We start from the raw sequence: 22,145 nt of genomic DNA, 5'->3' as shown, positions 1-22,145 counted from the left end.
TTCCAATTTTAAAGTATTGGAAGCGCCGGCACTTCCTCCGGGGGAGGCCGGCCCGGGGGCGGTGCGCGCCCCGCGGGGAGCGCGGCGAGGCGGCCGCACACGGCGCGGAGGAGGCGATGCGGGCCGCCTGGGTGCTGCTGCCGGCGCTGGCCGCCCTGTCCGCCTACTACGTGTACCTGCCGCTGCCCGGCGCCGTGTCCGACCCCTGGAAGCTGATGCTGCTGGATGCCACCTTCCGGGCGGTGCAGCAGACGGTAAGGCGGCCCCGGCACCCCGGCTCTGGGGAGGCGGGCGGACATTCCCCGCGCCGGTACCGGAGGCGGTCGGATGCGCGGCAACGGTGCCGGCCCGGGGCATCCGCGCGGCGGGGGCAGCCCCCGCACAGCCCTCCCGGCCCGGCCCCCGGCGCTGCCCTGTGGCCCGGCTCGGTGACATCGCGTGTGCGGCGGGCCGGAGCTGCGGCCGGTCCCGGTGCCGGAGGAGAAGCGGGTTCGTGTCCCTGTGTAACGCGCTGGCTCCGCGGCGACAGCGGCAGCGCCGCGCGGGACAGACAGCCCGGGGTGTCGCCCCTGTCCGTCCGTCCGTCCGTCCGGCGAGCGCCGCTCGGAACCGCCGAGCGCTGCCGGGGCTCCTGGCACAGCCTCACCGCGAGCGGCTCCGTCTGCTGTGCCAATTCCCGGCTCCTGGTCAGGAAAAAAGAATTAGTGGGTTTTAATCTGATCCCTGTGCCTTAGGGAAAGGGGACATATGAAGCGCTTTCAAATATTAAACTGTCTTGATTTGGAGTGTTATTACTAAAGAAAACTCTCTGAATGCTTGCTTTTTGTCACAGAGCAGTTGTCACTTAATGATTTCTCCCTTATTTTCTGCCAGTGTTTTTATGCTGACATGAAACAGAACAGAGATGGCAAAATTTCTGATAATGACTTCAGCTGTGAAGTTTGTTTTCTTCTAATATTATCCAGTCTTTCATAAGGACTCGTCAGTCATAGACAAGACTGATGAAAGGCAGCGTGTATGGGAAAATTGAAAGTTGTTTTGACTTAAATTTCAGTTTACTGGATTGTTTGAAATGTGCAAAAGGTTGTATTTTGAGCAGATGATGAGCCCTTCAAAAAGGGATTAAATGAGTTAGTGGACAGAGGGCTCATAAATGGACTAGGTGGGAATGTACCTGCTACATCCTTAATGCAGTAATGGTGGGTAGTGGGAAGCATGAGGACAGTGGATCACACCGTGTCCAAACTTGTGTATTCTGTCTGAATAGCTTCTCTGTTTGTCACCTTTGGAGACAGAGGCTGGGACTAAATGGATCATTCATCTGATTCCCTGGGACATCTTATGGTCCAATTGTGTAGCTGAATCAAAGCATGCCTCTAGGTTGAAATGATAAAATCTTTTTGCTGTGCAGATAAAACCTGGTCACTTGTAAATCGTCCTGTGTGATAGGAAAATGATGCAATACAATAGCTTAAATTCTGCAGTAAAATCTATGGCTTGACATTCACTCGCTCCATGTTTTTAACTCAAGTGACTGAACTGCAGGTGCTCAGCTTGCCCAAATTCATTGGTAAGCAGGGACAGAAGGGCCATGGTGCCTGCACAGCATGCTGCCTGCAGAACAGTGTCATGGTTTGTCCAGGAACACCTGAATCAAGGCCAGAACAGCTGGCTCAAGGAGACCTAACTTTAGAAAATGGTATGACTGTGGCTATTTATATGTATATTGCTGCTGCCTCAGCTACACGTTCAGTTTGTTAATGTGGTGTGTTGGGTTGTAGATGCATTCTGGTGCCTCTAGCTTGGAGGTTGGGGAGTATCTCTTTCTGACATATTCTAGAGGTCATAATTCCAGGAAGAGCTGGCAGGACAGAACCTGGTGGGTGCCAGCTGGAGCAGGCTGGTGACAGGACTGAGGTGCCCACATCTGCCCCCTCTCTGGGGCAGGGAAGACTTTGTTAGGGGAAGGTGGTAATTTCTTCCTTGTTTACATCTCTGGCCTTAGAAATAAAAACTTCAATAGTGAGGAAAACTACTAACCAAGTAACAGTACCTGTAACATCACTTGGAAAACAAAGAGACAAGTGAGTTTTACCCAGAAGTACGAAGGAGGTGAGTTGTTAGGGGTGCCCCAGTCACACAGCAGGTGAGCCTGTGGGGCGTTGGTTTCTGGAGAGAAAGAGAAGGTGCTTTCCAGGGGTTCAGAAGTCTTTCTAACACTGAGACAGCACAGTCGGGAATAAATGACTGTCATTAGGAAGGAACTCTTGTGAACCCAAGGTAGGATTGTAAAAGTTAAGCTTGTGTATTTACTTTGTTAGGCAGCTTTGTGGCGTATATATATCTATATATATATATATCTATATCTATATATAAAAATAAAGTCTATGTCCTTTTCTAGAGGTCAGCTTCCTCTTTCTCTATCAGCTATTTCAAGGCCAAATGGTTTAACATTTCTCTCAGTGGAACTGGTGAACTTTCACCCACTTGTGAATGTATTTCAGCTTGGTGTTTTGCTTTATAGGTCTGATAGCTGACAGAAATACCTTTCCAATTTTAAAGTATTTGAAATGTATTTTTCCCCACAAACTTCATGTGCTTCAAATAAATTGTCTTTTGCTTATTTTGAAATGGATTTGTCACGACTCTGATGATTAAGTGTGACCATTTCTTGTTAGGGATAATGTGTTTGTTTACTCAGTGCATTAATAATCACTGTGAATAAAACACAATAGGGCTGTCACTGGCTTCCAGTGTACTAATGATAAGGTTTTTACATTTGCATGTAGAGTTTTGCCCCGGGCAGCTATAAATTTCTTTACAAGCTTGAGACTGAGTCAGTGTCCTGGCTCAGTGTGAAAATCCAACAAACGTTCAAGTATAATCAGGTGGTTTAAAACGTGTGTAATGTTTATAGGGCAGTTTCTTTAAGTAGGTTTCAAAACGTACTAAAGAAGGGAACTGATACTGCTAAAGTGTCAGTTTAAGTCTTAAACTGGGGAGAACAGAGGTAGGAAGAGCTGGAGTGCTTATCTGAGGTCGCAAAAATTGCAGTGAAGGTGGTGAAAACTGAGATGACTTTCCAGATCCTTGTTCCTGTGCCCTCTCTAATGCCCTGTGCTGCTCTGGAAAGAAAACAGAGAAACTGAGACTTCAATGATACTAAAGAATTTTTGTGAAAATGCTTACCTAAGAAAGGGCAATTTGCCCATCACTGTCTCAAAATGGGGCATGGTAACACTTTTACATTAAACTGGTGTAACACAATTTGAGATTAGGAATTAAAAACTTGTATATATATATATATACACAGGTACATCAGACCTCTGCTTCAGTGAAATTTGGGAAGCCACAGAAAGTTAATTGAGGATTGAGTTAATTGAAAGGATTGAGCCATAGATTTAACCATAGTAATTTTTTTCAGTTGGTGTCTATTTTCAAGTGTCTAGAGGAACAATTCGTAATTCTGCTGTAACAGCAGTATTGATGATAGGCATTTTGACTTCTTCCTCTAACCACTCTCCTTCAGAAGAGGAAAGAGAGCAGCACATGTTTATTCAAGTCCTTTGAAATAAGTTATTTTTGCACACCACTGTCAAGACACTTGCTATTCTGGTGCATGGCAAGAAAAGAGGAATTTTTTTGGAATTGGGACAACTGCTGGCAAAGGTTTGGAAGAATAAATGGATTGGCATAGAGGCCATCAGATAGATGTATATGGAAGAAAGCAGGCAGCTGTACAGGGCAGAAAACTTCTCATCAGCCAAGTGTTTCCTTTATGCTTCTTCTCCACTCATTTTTGGAATAAAATAAACCATGGGATATCAACATTCAAGAGTAAAGAAAACAGTTGTATTTCTTTCTAACATTTTAATTTCTCTCTACCCACATATTTCAGAGTGTGTGACTTCTGGACAGACATAAGTCATAGATGTAGGCAGTGCAGTAAGTTGTTGATGGTTCTGGATGCAAGAACAGTCTTAGAATTGATTTACAGTAAAACAGGTTTTTAGTTATGGAAGGTAGGTCTCACAGCACTGTCACTCAAGCAGAAACTGAACCACACTTTAAGTCCTGCTTGCAGAAACAGGTAACTTGTGTTGCTGTAAAAGCAGATCATGGTTGAATAGGTACGTGAGCAAAATCTTACATTAAAACATAATTAGATTTTGTTTCTAATTAATAAACTGAAAAAACAGTCTTCCTGGTTTCTTTTTTAGTTCTAAAGGAAATTCATAAAACTAAGAGCACTTGTCTTTGAAAATTGTCTTATCTAATAGTATTAAAAAGACATGTTCTTTACTGGGCAACAAGACCAGTTTGCATTGAGAAATCTTTTTGTAAAATCACCCTTAAACAGGGTAAATTGCCCAAGATGCACACAAAACAATCTGTTCCACACACAGCTAAATGTGGAAATGATCATGTTTATTTTTCACTAATCTGTTACTGACTACAGACGTTGTGTTGGCATTTTGGCCTCTAATGTTTATAGAAGTGTCTTTTTCAAAGCAATGCCAGAACTGAGTATAGTGTCTGTGTCTTTTAAGGTAGGAAGTTGAGCTTTAGACAGTTCAGCCTTGCAGTTCCAGCATCATTACTCAGTTGAGTCATGAGTGAGAGATTTGGCTGGGTCCCAAGTAGTGCTGGATGTACAAAGAGCCTTAGCTGTTTGCCCAGTTCCTGATGCCCCCAAAGCCTGAAAGGTCGGTGCAAGGCCTTGGCTCTGCCCGGCTGGGAGGGCACTGGAGGCAGCAGCTGATGGCTCTGGAGGGAGTTGATTCTGGGTGCTGCAAGCGCGACCTGACCTGTCGCAATAATTCTGTGGCTAAAGGGCAGAGCCCAGGAAGTCATCTGGGGACAGAGAGTCCCAATGTGCTGAGTGGCGTTAGAGGTTACTGGACGTTTGCAACAAAAACTTTTGGGTTACTTTTTTGCAATAGAAAACACATGATGAGAATGGAATTCAAGTCCTTGAGGGATGTGAGTTTCTTCATTAAATTATCAGCTGAGGATCCAGTAGAAGAATTTATATAGTTTAGGGACAGATATTGGTGGTTAAAGGTGAAGTAATGGTGCCTCACTGCTGCAGTACTTTGTTCATTCTGGCCTGACTCCTTTCTTCATTTACTGAAAAATTTCTCCTACATCAGTTAAATCTTTCATTACCTGGCACCTCATATCAAAGAGTTTACCAGAAGGAGAGTGTCAGTCTTGAACAGTTCAGTCCCTTGGGAGTGCCTGCATAGTCCTTACCTTAAAATCTCAGTCATGGGAATGTCCTGGCAAAAGAAAAGGAGATTTTGCTGTAGTGGAAAAATTTGCAGCTGTGACCCAGAGCAAGCAATGTGCTATGCCTGTAGCTGGCACAGCAGTTCCGGGCCAGTTGCCCACAGGCTTTTCATTTTTATACTATCTCCCCTTTCTTTCCTGTAGTCTCTTTACTTCCCCCTTTTCCTTATGCTTTCTCTTCCGTTCTACTAGCTTTTAGTACTACAGCACTGTCTGCTCTCCCTTTTCACCAGAGAACCTCTCCTCTCCTCTCCTCTCCTCTCCTCTCCTCTCCTCTCCTCTCCTCTCCTCTCCTCTCCTCTCCTCTCCTCTCCTCTCCTCTCCTCTCCTCTCCTCTCCTCCACATCCAAACATATGCATAATCCCCAAATATATTGAAGTGTTACATTTGATAACATGCAGCAGCCCTGCAGGTTGTAACTGGAAAGGTGGTAAAAACCACAACTACCAGCAAAGATCAAACCCATATTGCTCACATGATGAACAGTTCCAGTTTTTTTGATAACATGCAGCAGCCCTGCAGGTTGTAACTGGAAAGGTGGTAAAAACCACAACTACCAGCAAAGATCAAACCCAGTATTGCTCACATGAGATGAACAGTTCCAGTTTCATCCCAGATTCAAGGGGATCCAGCTGCTGCCAGAAGGGCTGGTCCCATCCTTTCTCCTGCTCCTCTTTCCTGCCTTGGGGTATCTGTAAGGCAGTGACATGACTGAAGTTTAGTGTTTCTCTGGCTCTGCTAGGTTTGTATTTAACTGGTGCAGCAAGATCATGCTCTGAGGCTTCCAGGGGCACCCCAAGAAAGCTGTCAAGGAAGAACAGGCATCAGGATGGGCAGGGCTGTCCTTTGAGCGGCAAGGTATTCCTAGAGGAGAGTTGGCCAACCACGTCTTTGCCAGGAGTATTAGCACAGACTGCTAAGATATGATAGGTATTTCTTTTAATATTTAGAGAGAGGAAAAGAAGACACTTATTTGTGAGAACTTTGGACAAGACTGGCACTTTGCCAGCAAAAAGTGCAATCCTGGTGCCTTGTAAATAACAAGCCAGTAGGCTCATTAGACCAATTGACTAACAGAGAATCTATCTGATAAATGCTTGGCAAAAAAAACTGCCCATGCCTGATAAATAATTAGGACTGTTGCCTTTGTGTGCTGATGTGGAAAGCATCTCTTCCAGGTTTCTGGGTTCTTGGAAAGAGTGGTCTATTCTAGGAGAAATAGGCATGAAAGAGCATGGTAGGCTGCAGAGGGCCAGGGTGCTGTGTGGTTTGAAGAACAGGGCAAAACACTTCTTGGTAAACACCACTAACTAGCCTTGAAAACAAAACATTCCTGATTCCAGAGAACATGTGGTAATCTTCTCTACAGAGAATGCAAACTAAAATGGAAGAAAATAAAAACGAGATGTCTATTGCAGCACAGTCAGGGTAAATAAAATCTACAAAAACATTATTTTCTTGAGCAGTATTTCTAAGACTGCTTCGCAGCGGTTACCTCCCCTGGGAACTTCCATAGGGCACAGAGAGGATCAGACCTTTATGTGGTTGCATCAGTGGCAGCCAAACAATTTGTGTGCCAGATTATTAATAGATGTATTGCTCTTCAGATTTCAAAACTAGTCTTGGGCTTTCCTGTGGGAATTTTAAGTAATGGTGGGAGAAAAACATGGGCTGAAACTCGGAGATGCAGATAGCCTTGTGAATTCAGCATTTCTTCCTGCCAGGCAGATATTTTGTGTTTCTTCTCCCAGAGAAAAAACTTGTAGTATGAAGAAATGATGTCCCATCCAAAAAGCAGCAAACATTTTAAAATTTGGATTCCTACCAAGCCATCTCAGCAGGGTTATGTTAGCACAAGTTAAAGCAAGAAAATAAAGTAGTTTTTTTAAAATTCTTGTTTTGGAAATGGATTCCACATAACAGCCCATTGTGTTTGGTGTAAATTTGAGGGGCGGGGGGTGGTTTTAAATATCAAACTTGTCTTTTCTTCTACAGCAGTCTGCAATGGGAGTTGTGCAGGGCCTTTCCTGTACAGAACCTGTATGAAAGCAAATACTTCAACTTTTTTTTAACATTCAAACTAATTAGGACAGAGAAAAAAAAATACATGTAAGAGATTGTGGCTGTAAGATCTCCTTTGGAGGAGAAGATGCTGAGTGCTTCAAAGCTTGCATTTCTTCTGGATTGGGGTGTGTGCAGATTTTGTACAGATTAAACTGGCAGCTATCTGTTCTTCAGCAGGTGAATGTGGTTAGACCAGTACCTGGGTGACCCTGCTCACTCTGTGTCAGCTTCTTGAATTCTTTGTAGCAGGTTATACTGCTCTAGTGGGACTGGCAGAATTCACACTGCAAAGTGGGTGTGTGTAGAAAAGCCCTATACAATAGGACACCTCTTCCTGTTCCAAGTATTTGCTACCTGGACATAAAATACAAGGTTCCAGCTGACAGTTTTCCTAGTGGTAGTGTTCCTACAGGTACATGTTAAATACATGTGTTAATTTTACTTCCTGACTCCATTGCCTTGCCTGAGAAAGTTGTACAAAAGGCCTTGCTGGTTATCCAGTGTCTGAGCTCAAAGGGGAAAGACCTCCACTACTTTTGCTTTTAAATGGTCACTCTGGTCACTGCAGTCCCTGTGGTCCTTTGGCTGCCCTTTTGCCACCCCTGGTGCACCATCCAGGGCATGGGAACAGGTATGCACTACAAATAGTGAGCAGGTCATGTGTGGGGAGCAGGTCATGACCATTTCAAAGTGGAGGAGTGCCTTGAATCCCAGTAGTGTTTACTGAGAGAAACAGGTTTCTAATCAAGGCAAGAGCAAAATTTTAAAAATAAATATGAAAATAAAAATCCTGGATAGCTAAAGGGGATAAAATCTGGCTCCTTCTACCATGAGGAGATGGAAGGATCAGATCATTCTTCAGTTTCTTAGTGTTTAATCACATAAAAAAGTAACACACTTGAGTCTCTGGGGTTGGAAAAAAAAGTCATTAACCTACTGTTGTTCTTGACTAGTGTTTCAGATCCTTCCCAGTTCTGCAGGTAAACACAGGACAAGCCAAAAAACGCCGTTATATTCCTTTAAGACTGTTACTGTTTCCAAATATCTTTGCAGTCCTTGGGAGTTTGTCTTAATTTGGAAGTAGAAAGACTTATGCTTTGCAGTGGAACAAGAGAAATAATCTGCATTTTTGATACTTTATCACCAAAAAATATCTCCTGTGTAGTATTGCCCTCTGCTGGCACCAGTCTGAGGAGCTTCACAAGTCCCCTAGTGGAACACGAGGGTTGTTCCCTTCCAAGGTGTCTTTCAGAGGATCTGAGTGTTCGTTCATGGATGTGATCCACAAAGTGCTCATAATTTAATTTTATTTTTCCACAGAAAATTTTCTATGGGCAGCGTTTTGTTTTAATACAGCTTTAAAAACATTAGAGGTTCTTGATAAAATTTCATTTTCCAGTAAATATTGTAAGAATCATGTAGGACCTGCCCTTTGAAGGCAGTTGTATTTGCACATCAGCGTGGTAGAGTATGATATGCTCTGAAGTAACAAAAATTTCTTTTCTTTTCCCCCCTCTAGTGCCACCTGATTCACTATCTGAGACTCAGCCATCACTTGATAGTTCTGAATTATTTGATTTGCACCTTTGACAAGCTGAAGTCTGTCTCCTCTGAAGACATTAAAATCACGGATGCTGTTTTTGACGGTGTGGAAGTGAGAGTGTTTGAACCTCCAGCCAAGGGAGATGAAAGCCTCAAGCGCAGCGTTGTTTACATCCACGGAGGGGGCTGGGCCTTGGCAAGTGCAAGTAGGTGTCTGACAGTAATTAAATAGCATTTCAGTCTGCTTTTCTCCTAGCAGGAAAAGCCAAAAGCTCTTTTTCCTGCCAGGAATGGCAGTTTTGCTAAGATGTACCTGAATTCAGTAGTGATGGTCTCCACTCTGATGGATCACGTCTAAGGAGAGAGGGAGAAAAATATTGTGAACACACAGCAGAAGTGCATATCTTATCTGCATGTGAGCTGTAAAAGGACCAAAAGGTTAATTTTATTGCATCCTGAGAGGAAAAAATAGCTTATTGATTAAATTTCTGTGATGCCTGGGTGGGCTGCTTGGGCCAGTCTCTCACTTTCTGAGGTAATGTGCAAAAGTCATTTCTTGGTGATCACGTTCCAGTGGCTACATATAAGGAAATTACATGGGTTTGCCCCATTTTCAGACAACAATTAGCAGAACACTGAGCTGATCTACATTGCATGCAACAGCCTTGCTAATGTTTGGTTCTTAAATAACATCTACCTGGGAATACACACTGCTGAGCACAGACAGGAGGAGGGTGAGGGAAACAAGTAGAGGTTGGTTCCTCCTTGGGTTCTTCCTTAGGGACTACAACCACCACTAGAATAATTACCTTGAAATTTAATGCTGTTTACTCCATTAACTTGGAAACCACAATCATAATGAGAGGAAGTGAGGTACAGCTATAGGCAGCGATAAGGTAACCACTGATTCCTTCCACATTGTACAGGAGGAAAACAGCCTTGGGAGTCAAAGGGCTTGTGGCTCCTGTGGCTGCTCTGAGATCCAGATCTGAGAAGAGACTTCTCCCTTTTCCTTCCCCATTGTTCCCACGACATCTTGAAGTCCATAAAGCCCTGATTCTACAGCTTCCTCTACAGAAAAAAGAAAATCAGTGGATTTTTACAAAATGATACGAAACACAGACTGTACTGATTGCATTTGGACTCTGGATGTACAAGTCATTTAGACCATGATTTGAGTGAGATTCAGGTTCCTAAATAACTTTAAAATGCGGCCTTCACATGCCTTTGGAAATTCCAGTCTCTTTGTCCTGCAGCAGTTAAACATTTTACTCCTCTTCCTACAGAGGAATTGTGCTTTGAGATGGGTTTTCTTAGATCTGCCTAAAGGATATTTGTTAACCTCCTGCCTGCATCATTTGTTGTAATAGTTTGCATATGACTCTTGTTGTGCAAACATTTATATTAAATTGCTGCACTTTGTCAGGATGATTATAGCTTGGCTTTGTCAGATGTGTCCCTGAGTCCAAGGTGCAGAAGTTAATGACACAATTGCTACACCTAAATATTAACTGCTAAGACTGGATACTTTAGAAAACATTTTATGTCCTAGTATATTTTATAGTACTGGGAACCAACAATTAAGTAACTGGAAAGGAACAAAATTAAAGATAATCAGTCCTCTGATAAATAGGATAGCTGTGATTAATCCTCCCTTAAATGAGTAGCTCAGCTGACATTAATAGGGCAACTCACTTGAATTAAAGCAATGCATGCTATAATGAAATGAACCACAGGCAGTGACTCATACAGCAGTAACCCTCTCTGGATGTAAATGCCCCCAAACCGTGGGCTGCCTTAGTTTTTGGCCAACTGAGAAAATTGTGATAGGTGGGTGAAATGACATGTCTGAAGTCACCAAAAAACAGATGAGGAAAGAGGCATTAGACTGCACGATTCTGTATTGTTCTTCTGCTGTAATATGGATTTGGCACTTGAGCAGGTGTGGATTGATCTTATTTATCATTTACTCTGGTAGTAAAATCTGATGGGTTCTATCTGTTTGATAGCTGTATGTTTTCTGAGAAAGCTTAATGACAGCTTTGTGACTGTTGACTCACATGTCCCTAACACCTTGTCCTTCCCTTCCAGGAACAAGCCTTTACAACAATCTCTGCAGAATCATGGCTGAATCTCTGAACGCTGTTGTTGTCTCTGTTGAGTGAGTAATTTAAAACTGATCAAGTAATTTTAAGATATTAGAAATGTGTAACATAGTTCTTTTAGTTTCTCCTTCAATCGTGGCTTCTCTATAAGGCTGTAACTTGGACAGTAATTTTTCTGTACCAGCCTGATACCTTTATCCTTTTAAAATTAAAACAAATTGGAGCGGTATCAGAAACTCATTTGGTTTTCTAATTATTTTAGAATACACTGTGAGGTCTGGCAGTTTCCTGCTGCTCTTGCAATCTCCCACTGTTCCAGTCCTCTCTTTTAAGCCTTGTGCTTCCTTCAAGAGCAGAAGACTGCCAGACAGCAGAGAAGCAGGGCTGCTTTTTTAACATGTTGAACAATTCCAAGGCAAACAAACCTCTTGATTAGCTAAATACATTACCTAGACGACACCAACTTGATTGGTAGTGTTCCCATCTTTATTGTCAACTTCAATATTTTCTTTTTTAAACTAAACCACTTGATAAAATTACTCAAGTTTCCCACCTGCAGTTCATTACATACCAAGCTTTGGGATCTAATTGCAACTTAATTATATGGAGTTGATGTTACTCATTTAATGCTTACTGTAGTGTACTTTAAAGGGTTGGGGGTTTATGTTTATTTTTTCTTACTGTTTTACTTTTTTATTATTAGAAACAAGAAAAACTACAAAAGCAGCTGTTGGTTATTCCAGACAAGCAGCAATCACAATATTGAAAAGTTCCTTATTATTCCTTTTCTGATTAATGCTGGTATCACTCTGTCTGTTGCTCTGAATAACTATTACCTCTTTTCCTTAATCATTACATCCTTCAATCAAGGGGTGTGTATTCAATTAGCCAAGTCTAATTGGATTCCTCGTTGGTCTAAGTGCAAATCTCACTTTCACAATCCATGCACAGTTTACTGTTACGCTGTTTTGCAAGAAGCTCCCAAAGGACACTCTCAGATTGCTGTATATACAAGATATAGACTGCTTTCTGACAGCAGGTCACAACTGGAGTTTTGAAAGTTGTAATCTTAAGTTTAAAATTTATTCTGCATATGAAACTTCTTTAGCTTACAATCTAAAGATGTTTTGAGTCAGAGAACTGAATTTTTGGTTGGCTAGGCTCTACTGAGAAAGTGTAAAATCTGTAGTTTGAAAAGCTGGAAACTTTGCTTTGTATCATAAAGCCCAGTAACAACTCTTGGATGTCAAATTATCCAGTAAATACAAGCAGATTTCTCCTGCAGTGTTATTTAGAAGCTGAGGAAGGCTCATGTGTGGGATTCAGCTGCTGGCTCTTCCTGGCAGACTGTTTGCTCTCTGTGCCTCCATCCCCCACCTGCCCAATGGGTGTATTTCTGCTCCTCTCCTTGATACAGGAAAGGAATTACTGTATATGTTGCATTGGAGAAAATTGGCATTGCTTTATTTCTTGGCTATTTTTCATTGGATAGCAAGATTTATTCTCTCCTGACATCAGTAAAAATTTGGGGAGCAGAAAGCTTAGGTGTTTGGCTCAGCCAAACAGGAGCGTGTTGGGTGTGTATGATTTACTCACCCTCATGCTTGTTAAGATGGGAATTTGGATCAAAACCAGGCAGGGTGTAACAACTCCCTTGCCAAGGGTGTCTTAACTATTGAATTTTAATAATTAATGATGAAATCCTCCATTGTAAATTTCAGGAAAGTGCTGCACAATTTTATGCTATCTTGGTATTATTCATGTCTAGTAGGTTCATTTTAATTTTTCCAAATTAGAACATTAATTATAAGATTAAGTCTTACATACGTATTACACACCTCCTACTTCTCCTAATGAAATACTATTTATCCTAATGACATACTTATTTCCAGGTATTTGGTACCACCTGTAAATCCTAAAGGAGAGGTACAATAACACCAGTACAATAAAGTAGAGATAAGAACTGTTTCTCATCCCTTTCCTTTTGCAGATACAGGCTGGTGCCCGAGGTGTGCTTCCCCGAGCAGTACCACGATGCTCTTCGTGCAACAAAGCATTTCCTGCAGCCTGATGTCTTAGCTGAGTATTCAGTGGACCCCAGTCGAATTGCAATCTCTGGGGACAGTGCAGGAGGGAATTTGGCAGCTGCTGTGTGCCAGCAGGTAACATCCACTGAGTGTTCTGTATTGCACTACTGCAGTCCAGCCCAGGGACTGGCAGGGTCTTTGTGCTGAACCATCACAAGGTGATGTGCCACGCCTGAAAACAGAATGGTAGAAAGCCAGAATCTGTTAATATTCCTTCTGTACAGTGACTCAGTCACTATATGAATCACATAGGTTGTGATGTGTTGTTACAGTCACAAGTTGTTATGGACCAGAGTTTAAGAGCAAGTAGCTAAATGACTTTTTTTTTTAACCTATTTTGCTGGTGAACTCCTTGTTTTTCCAATAGGCATAATTTCTTGATATGGTTGCCTATTTTTAGATAATTGTCTCTGGAAATATGCTTTTATTTCTTTCAAATACAAATGAAGGACAAAATATACAGTAAATGGAGCTTAATTCTTCTGTTAAATTGTCTTCCTGTAGCATTTTGCACTTGTAAGAAAATTTCTTTTGTTTATCTGCAGTTTAAATGTAATCTGAATTTGATCTAGTAAAGAGTTTAAAGGAGACCTGAGGCAAGTAATATTTTTCACGGTTGAATGAAATATTATTATTATTACTAACTTATTTCCATAACCATTAGTGATAAGAAAGCAGATACCATGTCCAGACAACTAATTATCATGACAACCTTGCAATATTGAATTAGGGTGGAAAAATTAATAAGAAACAATTACAACAAAAGCTTCAATATTGAGGACTGATAAACATGATAGTGCCACATTTTGGAAAGAGCATTCCTAATTCGATTTCCTGATGCATAATTCTTTTTAAACCAGATGAGACATGATAGGGCACTGGGTATCTTGTGCAGGAGATGAAACAAAGAGTTTGCTGACTATTCCAGTAAGGCAATCAGGGGGCACCAAATTTGTAATTGGTAGACTTAAATCAAATGCAGGTCAAGTCAGACACAGAGAGGTGCTTCTGCACCAGATGCGTCTTTGCTAGAAGAAACTGTGGACGCCAGCAATCTGCATTGGCTGAAAAAAATACCAATTAGATCAATTCATGGAAGAAAAATCCATGGAAAGCTCTTAAAAGCAAGAGTAGCTCCTTTGATTCAGGAAATCCTGCTGTTGCCACTTGTTCAGCTGGGCACTGAACAATGTGTTCTCTAACAATGTGTTAGAGAAATGCTACTTTACATATTTGATTTCTTCTTATTCCCTTCAATAAACTGATGTCACTGGTTTCTATTGGGAACGGGATGCTGGATCTGCCTGAATGGCCACTTTACTAGAGGAGAGAAAGATCAGGCTGCTAATACTTCAGACAAAACAGCCGCATTACCTGTCTAAGAGCAGAATTCACTCTAAAACTGTCAAATGAATGTTTGCTTTCCTAAAGTTCCACATTGATACATGTTTCTTTTCTGTATAATTCTTAATTCTGTCCTGTTTTTCACACAGCTTAGCAAAGATGAGGATTTGCCTGTCAGACCGAAACTGCAGGCCTTGATTTATCCAGTCCTCCAGGCGTTTGACTTCAACACGCCTTCCTACCAGCAGAACATGAACATGCCCGTGCTTCCTCGCTACGTCATGATCAACTACTGGATCGATTACATCAACGGCAACTACGACCTGGCCCACGAGCTGCTCATCAACAACCACACCGCGCTCAACGTGGGCCGGGCCCTCTCCTTCCGCGCGCGCCTCAACTGGACGTCCCTGCTGCCTCCCTCCTTCAAGAAGGACTACAAGCCCGTGGTGCAGACCACGGGCACGGCGGCCATCGTGGAGCGGCTGCCGGCGCTGCTGGACGTGCGGGCGGTGCCGCTGCTGGCGGACGACGCGACGCTGGCGCGGCAGCCGCGCACCTACGTGCTGACCTGCGAGAACGACGTGCTGCGCGACGACGGCGCCATGTACGCCACGCGCCTGGAGCGCGCCGGCGTGCCCGTCACCCTCGACCACTTCCACGACTGCTTCCACGGCTGCATGATCTTCACCGTGTGGCCCACGGATTTCTCGGCCGGCGTGAAGACCAGGAACAGCTACATCAAGTGGCTGGATGAGAACCTGTGAAGGGAGGGCCCCTGGGCCGGAAGGCGCAGGGTGGGTGCGTGGCTGCGGTGTCTGTTCTGGCGGAGGAGCAAACAATCAAAAAGTGCACTTTTCTGAATTCTGACTTCACTGTTCGGCTGCAGACCCCTAACTGCAGCGTTTTCTAGCTCCATTGGCCTTGCCCAGTAAAGAATTTTGAGGAGTGTTTTTTTTTCAAACCAGTCTTTTTTCCACTTTCTCCCAGATGACTATTGCCAAACGTAAACACGTGTTGAGCAGGGAGATCAGGATTCCTGCAGGATTCCAACCTGTCTGCAACTTTCAAGCTTTGACTCTTAATTAAGTACAAAGGCCCTGGCTTTGAAGTGATGTGAGATAAATCCTAACATCTACATCTACTTCTGAATATGTAAAAACCGTGAGCTAGTGTTAAGCATCTGATGTCACAGTGAGAACCTTGGGCAGCAGGGCCATGAATGTGAATGACAAGCAAGGATTTAGGTGTTGGCTTTTTGCCATAGACAAACAGCTCATTTAAATTTTTAAAAATATTTTTTGAAAAAGCTCTTCTAGGCAGTTAAAACGATGCTAGATGAGTCTCTTAGCCAAACCGATAATTCAGCTTTGGAATTTGGTCTTTACTACCTTTTAATAAATATATTTTTAGAAGGTAAAGGACTAAATGTATTTTCAATAAAAAGTATGATAGCATACACACAAATAGATAAAATATTATGTGATAAGATAAAATACTGTGTGTGGCAGCAGAATCCAGGTTTCCTGTGTGAGTGACCTTCAAAGGTGACTACTTATTTGGCTAAAGAATGTGACTTCACCTGTGTTTAAAGCCTCAGTTATATGACCTCCTTACAGAAAATACTGACCTTACTACAAATAGTCTGCTGTGTGGTTTGCACTAATGTTTGTAATTAATAGTAGAAGCTTTTGTTCATTGACTTTTCTTTTGTGTTTGTAGTTTTTATTGTATTTCCTGCTTCATGAAAGGAGGAAAGCAAGCGAATACAAGTGGGCTCCAGTCTATACAGAAGATTTAATTCTGAGCTTTGCAGCTGAGCTTTGTCTGTCTTGTAGACTGCTCTAGGTAAGATGATCTCGCTACTGGGCAGCAAATCTGTGCAGTTTGAGCCAGTCTGTAAAGTTCAGACAGGCAGGAATGGGGAGCGAAACCACTTTGTGGCTGTCTATTGTCCAGGCTGCTCACAGCTTGCAGGAATGAAGATGGTGTCAAAAGCCAAAAGAGGAGAGAGTGGGAGATGAAATTCATCCTCAGCTTTACCACAGACTTCCTGTGGGTTCCCAGGAGAACAACGTCATCTCCTTGCACCCCACTTCAGGGGAGGCAGTGATTTCCTACCTCACAACAGAGCTGTGAAGCTGAATTCTCAGGCATGGGTGAGGCACATGGATGGGAATGCGACTGCAGGCACTCAGCAGCTCCCATGGCTTTTGACTTTCCATCCTTCTCCAAGAGCTGGCTCAGAGCAGCCTGTCCCACATCAGGGATGCTGCTGGGCTGGGGTCCTGCTGAGCAGTTTGCTCTCCTCTGTCCTGGTTCAGGAACCCTAAGGTGAGGCTTCTTTCTTAGCCCTTGGAGATCATGACAAAGGCTATTTCATTAAAGCATTCCTTATAACAGGATTCTGAAAGTTCATCAGGTTCTGGTAGATCAAACTGCCTTCTGACATTTAAAATACATACAGAGCAGTCCCCTTTGATTGGGATTTAAATTAAGTAGGAGAATGGCTTTGCTGAATCACTGCTTCCTGGAAACACCAGGTTGTTAACGTGGTTGAGTGTATTAAAAAAAACCATTAATGAGACAAGGCCTGGATGTCAGCTCAGTCATGCAGGCCAAAACTCATTTCCAGCATGGTTCACACAGAGATCACAAGGCAAAGCTTTTTCAACAGTGGCCCATATTGTTCGTCCATTTAGCATTTACAAAGATTTGGTGGAATTAGAGCAACCAAGTGACAATCTGAATCAGAATAAATTTTGATCAAGAAACCAAATTAACACTATAGAGGAATTAAAACTTTTTATCTGGATTTAAGCTCTTTCCTCCTTTTCCCCATAAATACAACTTCATAGATTGTATGCTTTGAACAGACAAAGTTATATCTATTCAAAAACAAGTTACTAATCTGCCCCAGAGTCCTTTCCCTTTATATGGAGACAGCTACATTTACCTGACCTTAAACTATGACTAAAATAGTAAAAAAAAAAAAAAAAAAAAAATCACTGTACTGAGTTACAACAATAGGCTGCTTCTTGCCACTTAAAAGAGTAAACCCATGTCAGAAAAGATACAATTTATATCTACTCACTGTCATTAGTGTAATATGTAGATATACTATGATTATATATCATAGTATAACTGTGGTACTGGAAAAAAATTGTTAATATTCCTATAAGTCTTATAATAATTAGTTTTTCTGAGAGCTTTCTGCAAAGCTTTAGCTCAGCATTTGTTTATAGCTAAGTTATAAATATCTGTTACGAATCTAAAATATAATTGCTGCTGTTTTGGTTTTTTTTTAACTGAAAAGAAAGGGAGAGCTGGAATATATATATATATATATATATATTCCTGGAGTGGGTTGTAAATTTCCTTCATGCACTGAAGCACATTGAAGTCTTGGCACAAGAAATAAGTAAGTTTATAACTGGAGTGAACGTGTTTACGAAGCCGTCAGCAGCCGGTGCGATGGCCGAGATCTCAGCACCACGTGGATGTGATGCACGCTCTTACCTACTTCTGTCAGAGCATCTGGACTACTTTGATCTTGCAGCCTTGTGGTTTAATACCTGAGAGCTGCAGAGACACCTGAGGGATCCTACAACATGCAAAAAAAGAGGTCTGAATTCCAGTTGTAAAAAGACAGCTGTCTTTTTAAATTCAGTGTAACCCTTGAACTAAGTTAGTCCCAACCCAGCTTTCCTCCTCCTGTGCTTTGTCCTCCTTTGCAAACAGTCCCCTTGTCCCAAAATGAAAGTTTAGGGTTGTTTCCAGCTGTGTTGCTACAAGCTCCTAGGAACTGACTCAGGGTTATAGAAAGCAGATGCCTGGTAGCGAGGGATTAAGATTAATCCATGTTACAACACCTGGATTTGTTCCTGTGTTTTTGTACATCCCCAAGTGTTTCCTTGGTTTCATCTTGCACCTTCATCCCTTGGTTATTTCAAAAAGCAGTTTAAGGCATGATGTAGGATCAGAGCAAGTGTTTGTAGCAATATTTCACCTGTGCATGGTAGAGTCTTTTCAGAGATGTTCAATAAATTTGTTTTCTTATCATGATCTTGGCTTTTGTAGGTAGTTTTTCTTCCCCTTCTACAATTAGATTCTATCCCTCTAAAAAAAGTGCAAAAGTACCTTGTTCCTGATGGCTATCAAATGACAAATGACAGCATTAAAAAAAAAAAAAAGCAAAATCAACTTGCATAACAGAATCTATACTTATTCTTATCCTGCTTTCATAGACCTGAGAACTCTTATTAGTGGGTCCCTAGTATTTTGGCTAATGTTTTCAGGAATAGATGGAGATTTTGTGTCCTTGGCTGAGGACCTCTTAAAGGATGGGTGTTCAACATTTCTGGAAGCCTAGACCTCTTTCAAGAGGTTTCATGATGCATAAAAATCACAAATAAGTTGAATTTCATAACCTTCATCTAATTAATTTCAGAACTGCATTCCCAGTCAAAGCAGAAAGGCCATTGTGAGTTTTAACACTTACAAACTAAATAGAAATGCTTCATATTTAAAACATTATTTTGTAGTATTTGGGCCTCTATATTTTTTAATCTCTTATCAAACTTTACTAGAAACTTTTACAAATAAAAATATTGGAAATAAGTAAACTTGAGTTAAACCTTTTAAGCTGCTATGATCTGTAACAATGATATTGTTAAAAAATTCCAATACCAGTTGGTTTCATGTTCTCATATTTATGATGTTCAAAAGCCCAACATACAACATATTGATGTGAATGCATTCAGTACCTTATGCATGTGTGGTTTTTGCTTTTTGTCCCAGAACAGAGGAAAGATTTGAAAGATCTCATTACCAAGTGTAATTTGAGATGTGCTATCAAAATGAAGAACAAATAAATTAAATGAAATATACCTGTGTCTTATTTTATTTTTCCCAGGACCACTGGTTTTGTATTTCTGAGTATTTTCAGTGTGATTTTTGGTTGTTTTCAAGGCAGGAGACTTCTGTGTGTCTGTGGGCTGTGAGGGTAACCTCCTTGTACTTCACTTCTGCCAAATGGTTAATGGTGACCACATCTGCTGGTGCTGAAGAGTGGAAAAACCTGCACTGCTGCTGTTGTTCTTCTTCAAGATAAACAGCAGAACTCACATTGTGATGTATAAACACATTTTTATTTGTCTATAGGTTATGTGTATGTTTGAAATTTGGTTTAGCCAGCAAAAAAGTGCAGGTTAATTTCACTTTTTTTTTCTGACCTGCAACCCATTTTCTGCCCCTGTTCTCTCATTTATTGATCGTAGCAGCATTGCTTTTGAAAAATCCTAATTGGGGGGGGGGGGGGGGGGGGTGTTCCCATTTTGTCTAGCAGGCTCCTTTGCCTTTCACAGAATACAAAGCCTTTCTTCTGATTAAAAAAAAAAGAAAAAAGAAAAAAAAGGAAAAAAAGTGGGGAAAAAATGCTTCAAAGGACTTACGATGGTGGGCTTTTTTTTTTAAAAAACTCGTGGGGGGGGGGGGGGGAGGGGTGTTCCCATTTTGTCTAGCAGGCTCCTTTGCCTTTCACAGAATACAAAGCCTTTCTTCTGATTAAAAAAAAAAGAAAAAAAAAAAGTGGGTAAAAAATGCTTCAAAGGACTTACAACCCTATTTTTTAAGCCAGCAAGAGTCATACTGCTGCTTGCATGAAATTGAATGCATTAAATTGAATGCATGAAAAACAGTCTGGGCCACATAAAACATTTTTTTTTTTCCAGTGATGTTTTCTCAGATGTCATAAAACATCTGACTGTGCAGGGCTTGGCAAGGCAGGGCAGTGCCTCCCTCAGCTGAGTGAGGCTGTGACCACATCCCCTTCTTGTCCCTGTGCCCTATTTCCCACCTCCCACCCTCAGCTGGAGCAGCAGCGAGTGCCCCATGGGGCTGTGCCTGAGCCAGGTGTGCCTGACACAGCTGGATCCCAAAATCTTTCTCCTGCATCCCGCCTGCCTGGGTTCTGCTCCTTGCCTCACACTTACAAAACTCTTTGGAGCTGGGCCATGTTTTATTTTGTTCATCCTCAGGGGAGACACATGTTTTCTCCTCGCTCTTACTTCCAGTTTTTCTGGCACTAAGCCAGTGGCATTTACTTCTTTTGTAAATGTCATGTAAATAGCTGGCAGCACATCATTAATGTGAGACTAAATTCACGCCTAATGTAAATCTAATACTTTTCCCAAATTATTTTCTACACAATTTTAAAGGGCTTATCAACTATTCAGCTGGAACACAGGAAAAATAAAACCAAGAAAAGAAACCCTGCAATGGCTCCTTCGAAGCTGTTTTTACAGACACAATATTTTAAATAACTTTGTCTGATTTGATGAAATGTAGAGAACACTAAGCACTTCCATTACAACAACTATTCATTTCTGAAGCAGAATTTCAAGCCCCAGCACTTCCTATCATAAGACAATCTAGGGGTATAGAAGAGGCAAAATGTGTTAGAGAATAAATTTTATATTAAGAGACCTAAATCAGCAATAATAATTGGTGTTATATTGGTGTTATAGAAAATACTGGTGTTATAGAAAGTCCCTCTCCTACAAACGCTGGGTCAGTGTCAAGACAGGTGCAGTACACTCAGTGCCATTGAGAGGTGGGATTTGGGGTATGCTGAAGGAATAAAGGGAATTCTTCCTGTTAACCCAGTAATTTCACAAAAATCTAATTCCACTCTGGAGTTTCTAGTTGTAAGTCAATCATTTGCAGTACAGCCAGCAGAGGGAGCGTTTAAAGCAAAGTCTGGTGCAGCAATTTCTGAAACCACCCTGTCAAGCAGGAAGTGTTACTGTGGGAACTGCACCAGAACGTTGGGGCAGCCCAGCCGTGACTTGTGAATTCATGCACAGACAAGGCAGGCGAGTCGTGCCAAGGGGGAATTACTCAGAGTTCTTGCAAAAAAAAAAAAAAAACAAAAAAACACACAAAAAAAAAAACCTAAAACCAAACAAACAAGCACCTCATAAACATTCCATCCCAGGGACACCCCATCCCTGGAAGTGTCCAAGGCCAGGTTGGACATGGCTTTGAGAAACCCGATCCAGTGCAGGGTGTCCCTGCCCATGGCAGGGGGTGGATGAGATGAGCTTTAACCCAACCATTCTGTGGCTCCTCAGCATGACTCACTCAGCCCTTGGCAGGCTCCGAGGGTGTTTTTCAGGTGATCTGGCCGTTATTTCAGACCCTGGGACCCGCCGGGGTGTGTGCAGTGACCCGGGTGCGCTGCAGCTGCCCGAGCATGTCTGCAGGCCCCGAAGGGCGAGGGAGGGCACCCCGGGGAAATCTCTGCTCTGTGCCCTGGGCCATGCCCATGGAGAGCTGGATTTTCAGGGCTGTCTCCATTGCCTGCTCAGCCATCTGTCTGTGCCGGTGAGGGCTGCATAGAGGCATAAGCAGCATCTCCAAAAACCTACAAAAAGCTGTGAGTCCCCCTGGAAGTGGTGCAGGGTAATACCTGGAGAAGTGGGGCTATTCCTGCCCTTGTGCTGTGGCATCTCTGCTCTTTTAACAGTGCAAAAGGTAACTCACTGTAAGAAAAAAGGCAATTTTTACAGCCCTTGTACACCTGCTCCTGATGCTGGGAGGAGATGACCTCTCCAAGAGCCCCACTGGCAGCGCTCTGCTCTGGGGCCTGTGGGAGCCCAAGCCTGCAGCAGCTTGGTGTTGTGGGTTATTGGAGTTGTTTGGCACAGC

General features: G+C 42.3%; 1 protein-coding gene across 1 annotated transcript; it reads left to right on the top strand.

Annotated features, from left to right (window-relative positions):
* Window positions 1–24: 24 nt before the first annotated feature.
* On the top strand, window positions 25–19,324 carry NCEH1 (neutral cholesterol ester hydrolase 1). Its single transcript, XM_041405713.1, has 5 exons — window positions 25–254; window positions 8,877–9,105; window positions 10,991–11,060; window positions 12,995–13,166; window positions 14,585–19,324. Exons 1-5 carry the CDS (start codon window positions 117–119, stop codon window positions 15,200–15,202), a joined length of 1,227 nt encoding a protein of 408 aa, XP_041261647.1. The 5' UTR covers window positions 25–116; the 3' UTR covers window positions 15,203–19,324.
* Window positions 19,325–22,145: the final 2,821 nt, after the last annotated feature.

Source organism: Onychostruthus taczanowskii, unplaced genomic scaffold (genome assembly GCF_017590055.1).
Source record: "Onychostruthus taczanowskii isolate IOZ18803 unplaced genomic scaffold, ASM1759005v1 scaffold24, whole genome shotgun sequence".
In the NCBI taxonomy this organism is placed as follows: domain Eukaryota; kingdom Metazoa; phylum Chordata; class Aves; order Passeriformes; family Passeridae; genus Onychostruthus; species Onychostruthus taczanowskii.
Note: the sequence above shows the minus strand (reverse complement) of the source record. Positions and strands in the feature narration are given on the sequence as shown.

Excerpts from the sequence above, each read along its gene's own strand:
- NCEH1 (XM_041405713.1), top strand. The coding sequence starts at position 117 with ATGCGGGCCGCCTGGGTGCTGCTGCCGGCGCTGGCCGCCCTGTCCGCC. Across the intron at positions 255-8,876 it reads TCCGGGCGGTGCAGCAGACG|TGCCACCTGATTCACTATCT; the intron begins GTAAGGCGGCCC and ends TCCCCCCTCTAG. Across the intron at positions 9,106-10,990 it reads CTGGGCCTTGGCAAGTGCAA|GAACAAGCCTTTACAACAAT; the intron begins GTAGGTGTCTGA and ends CTTCCCTTCCAG.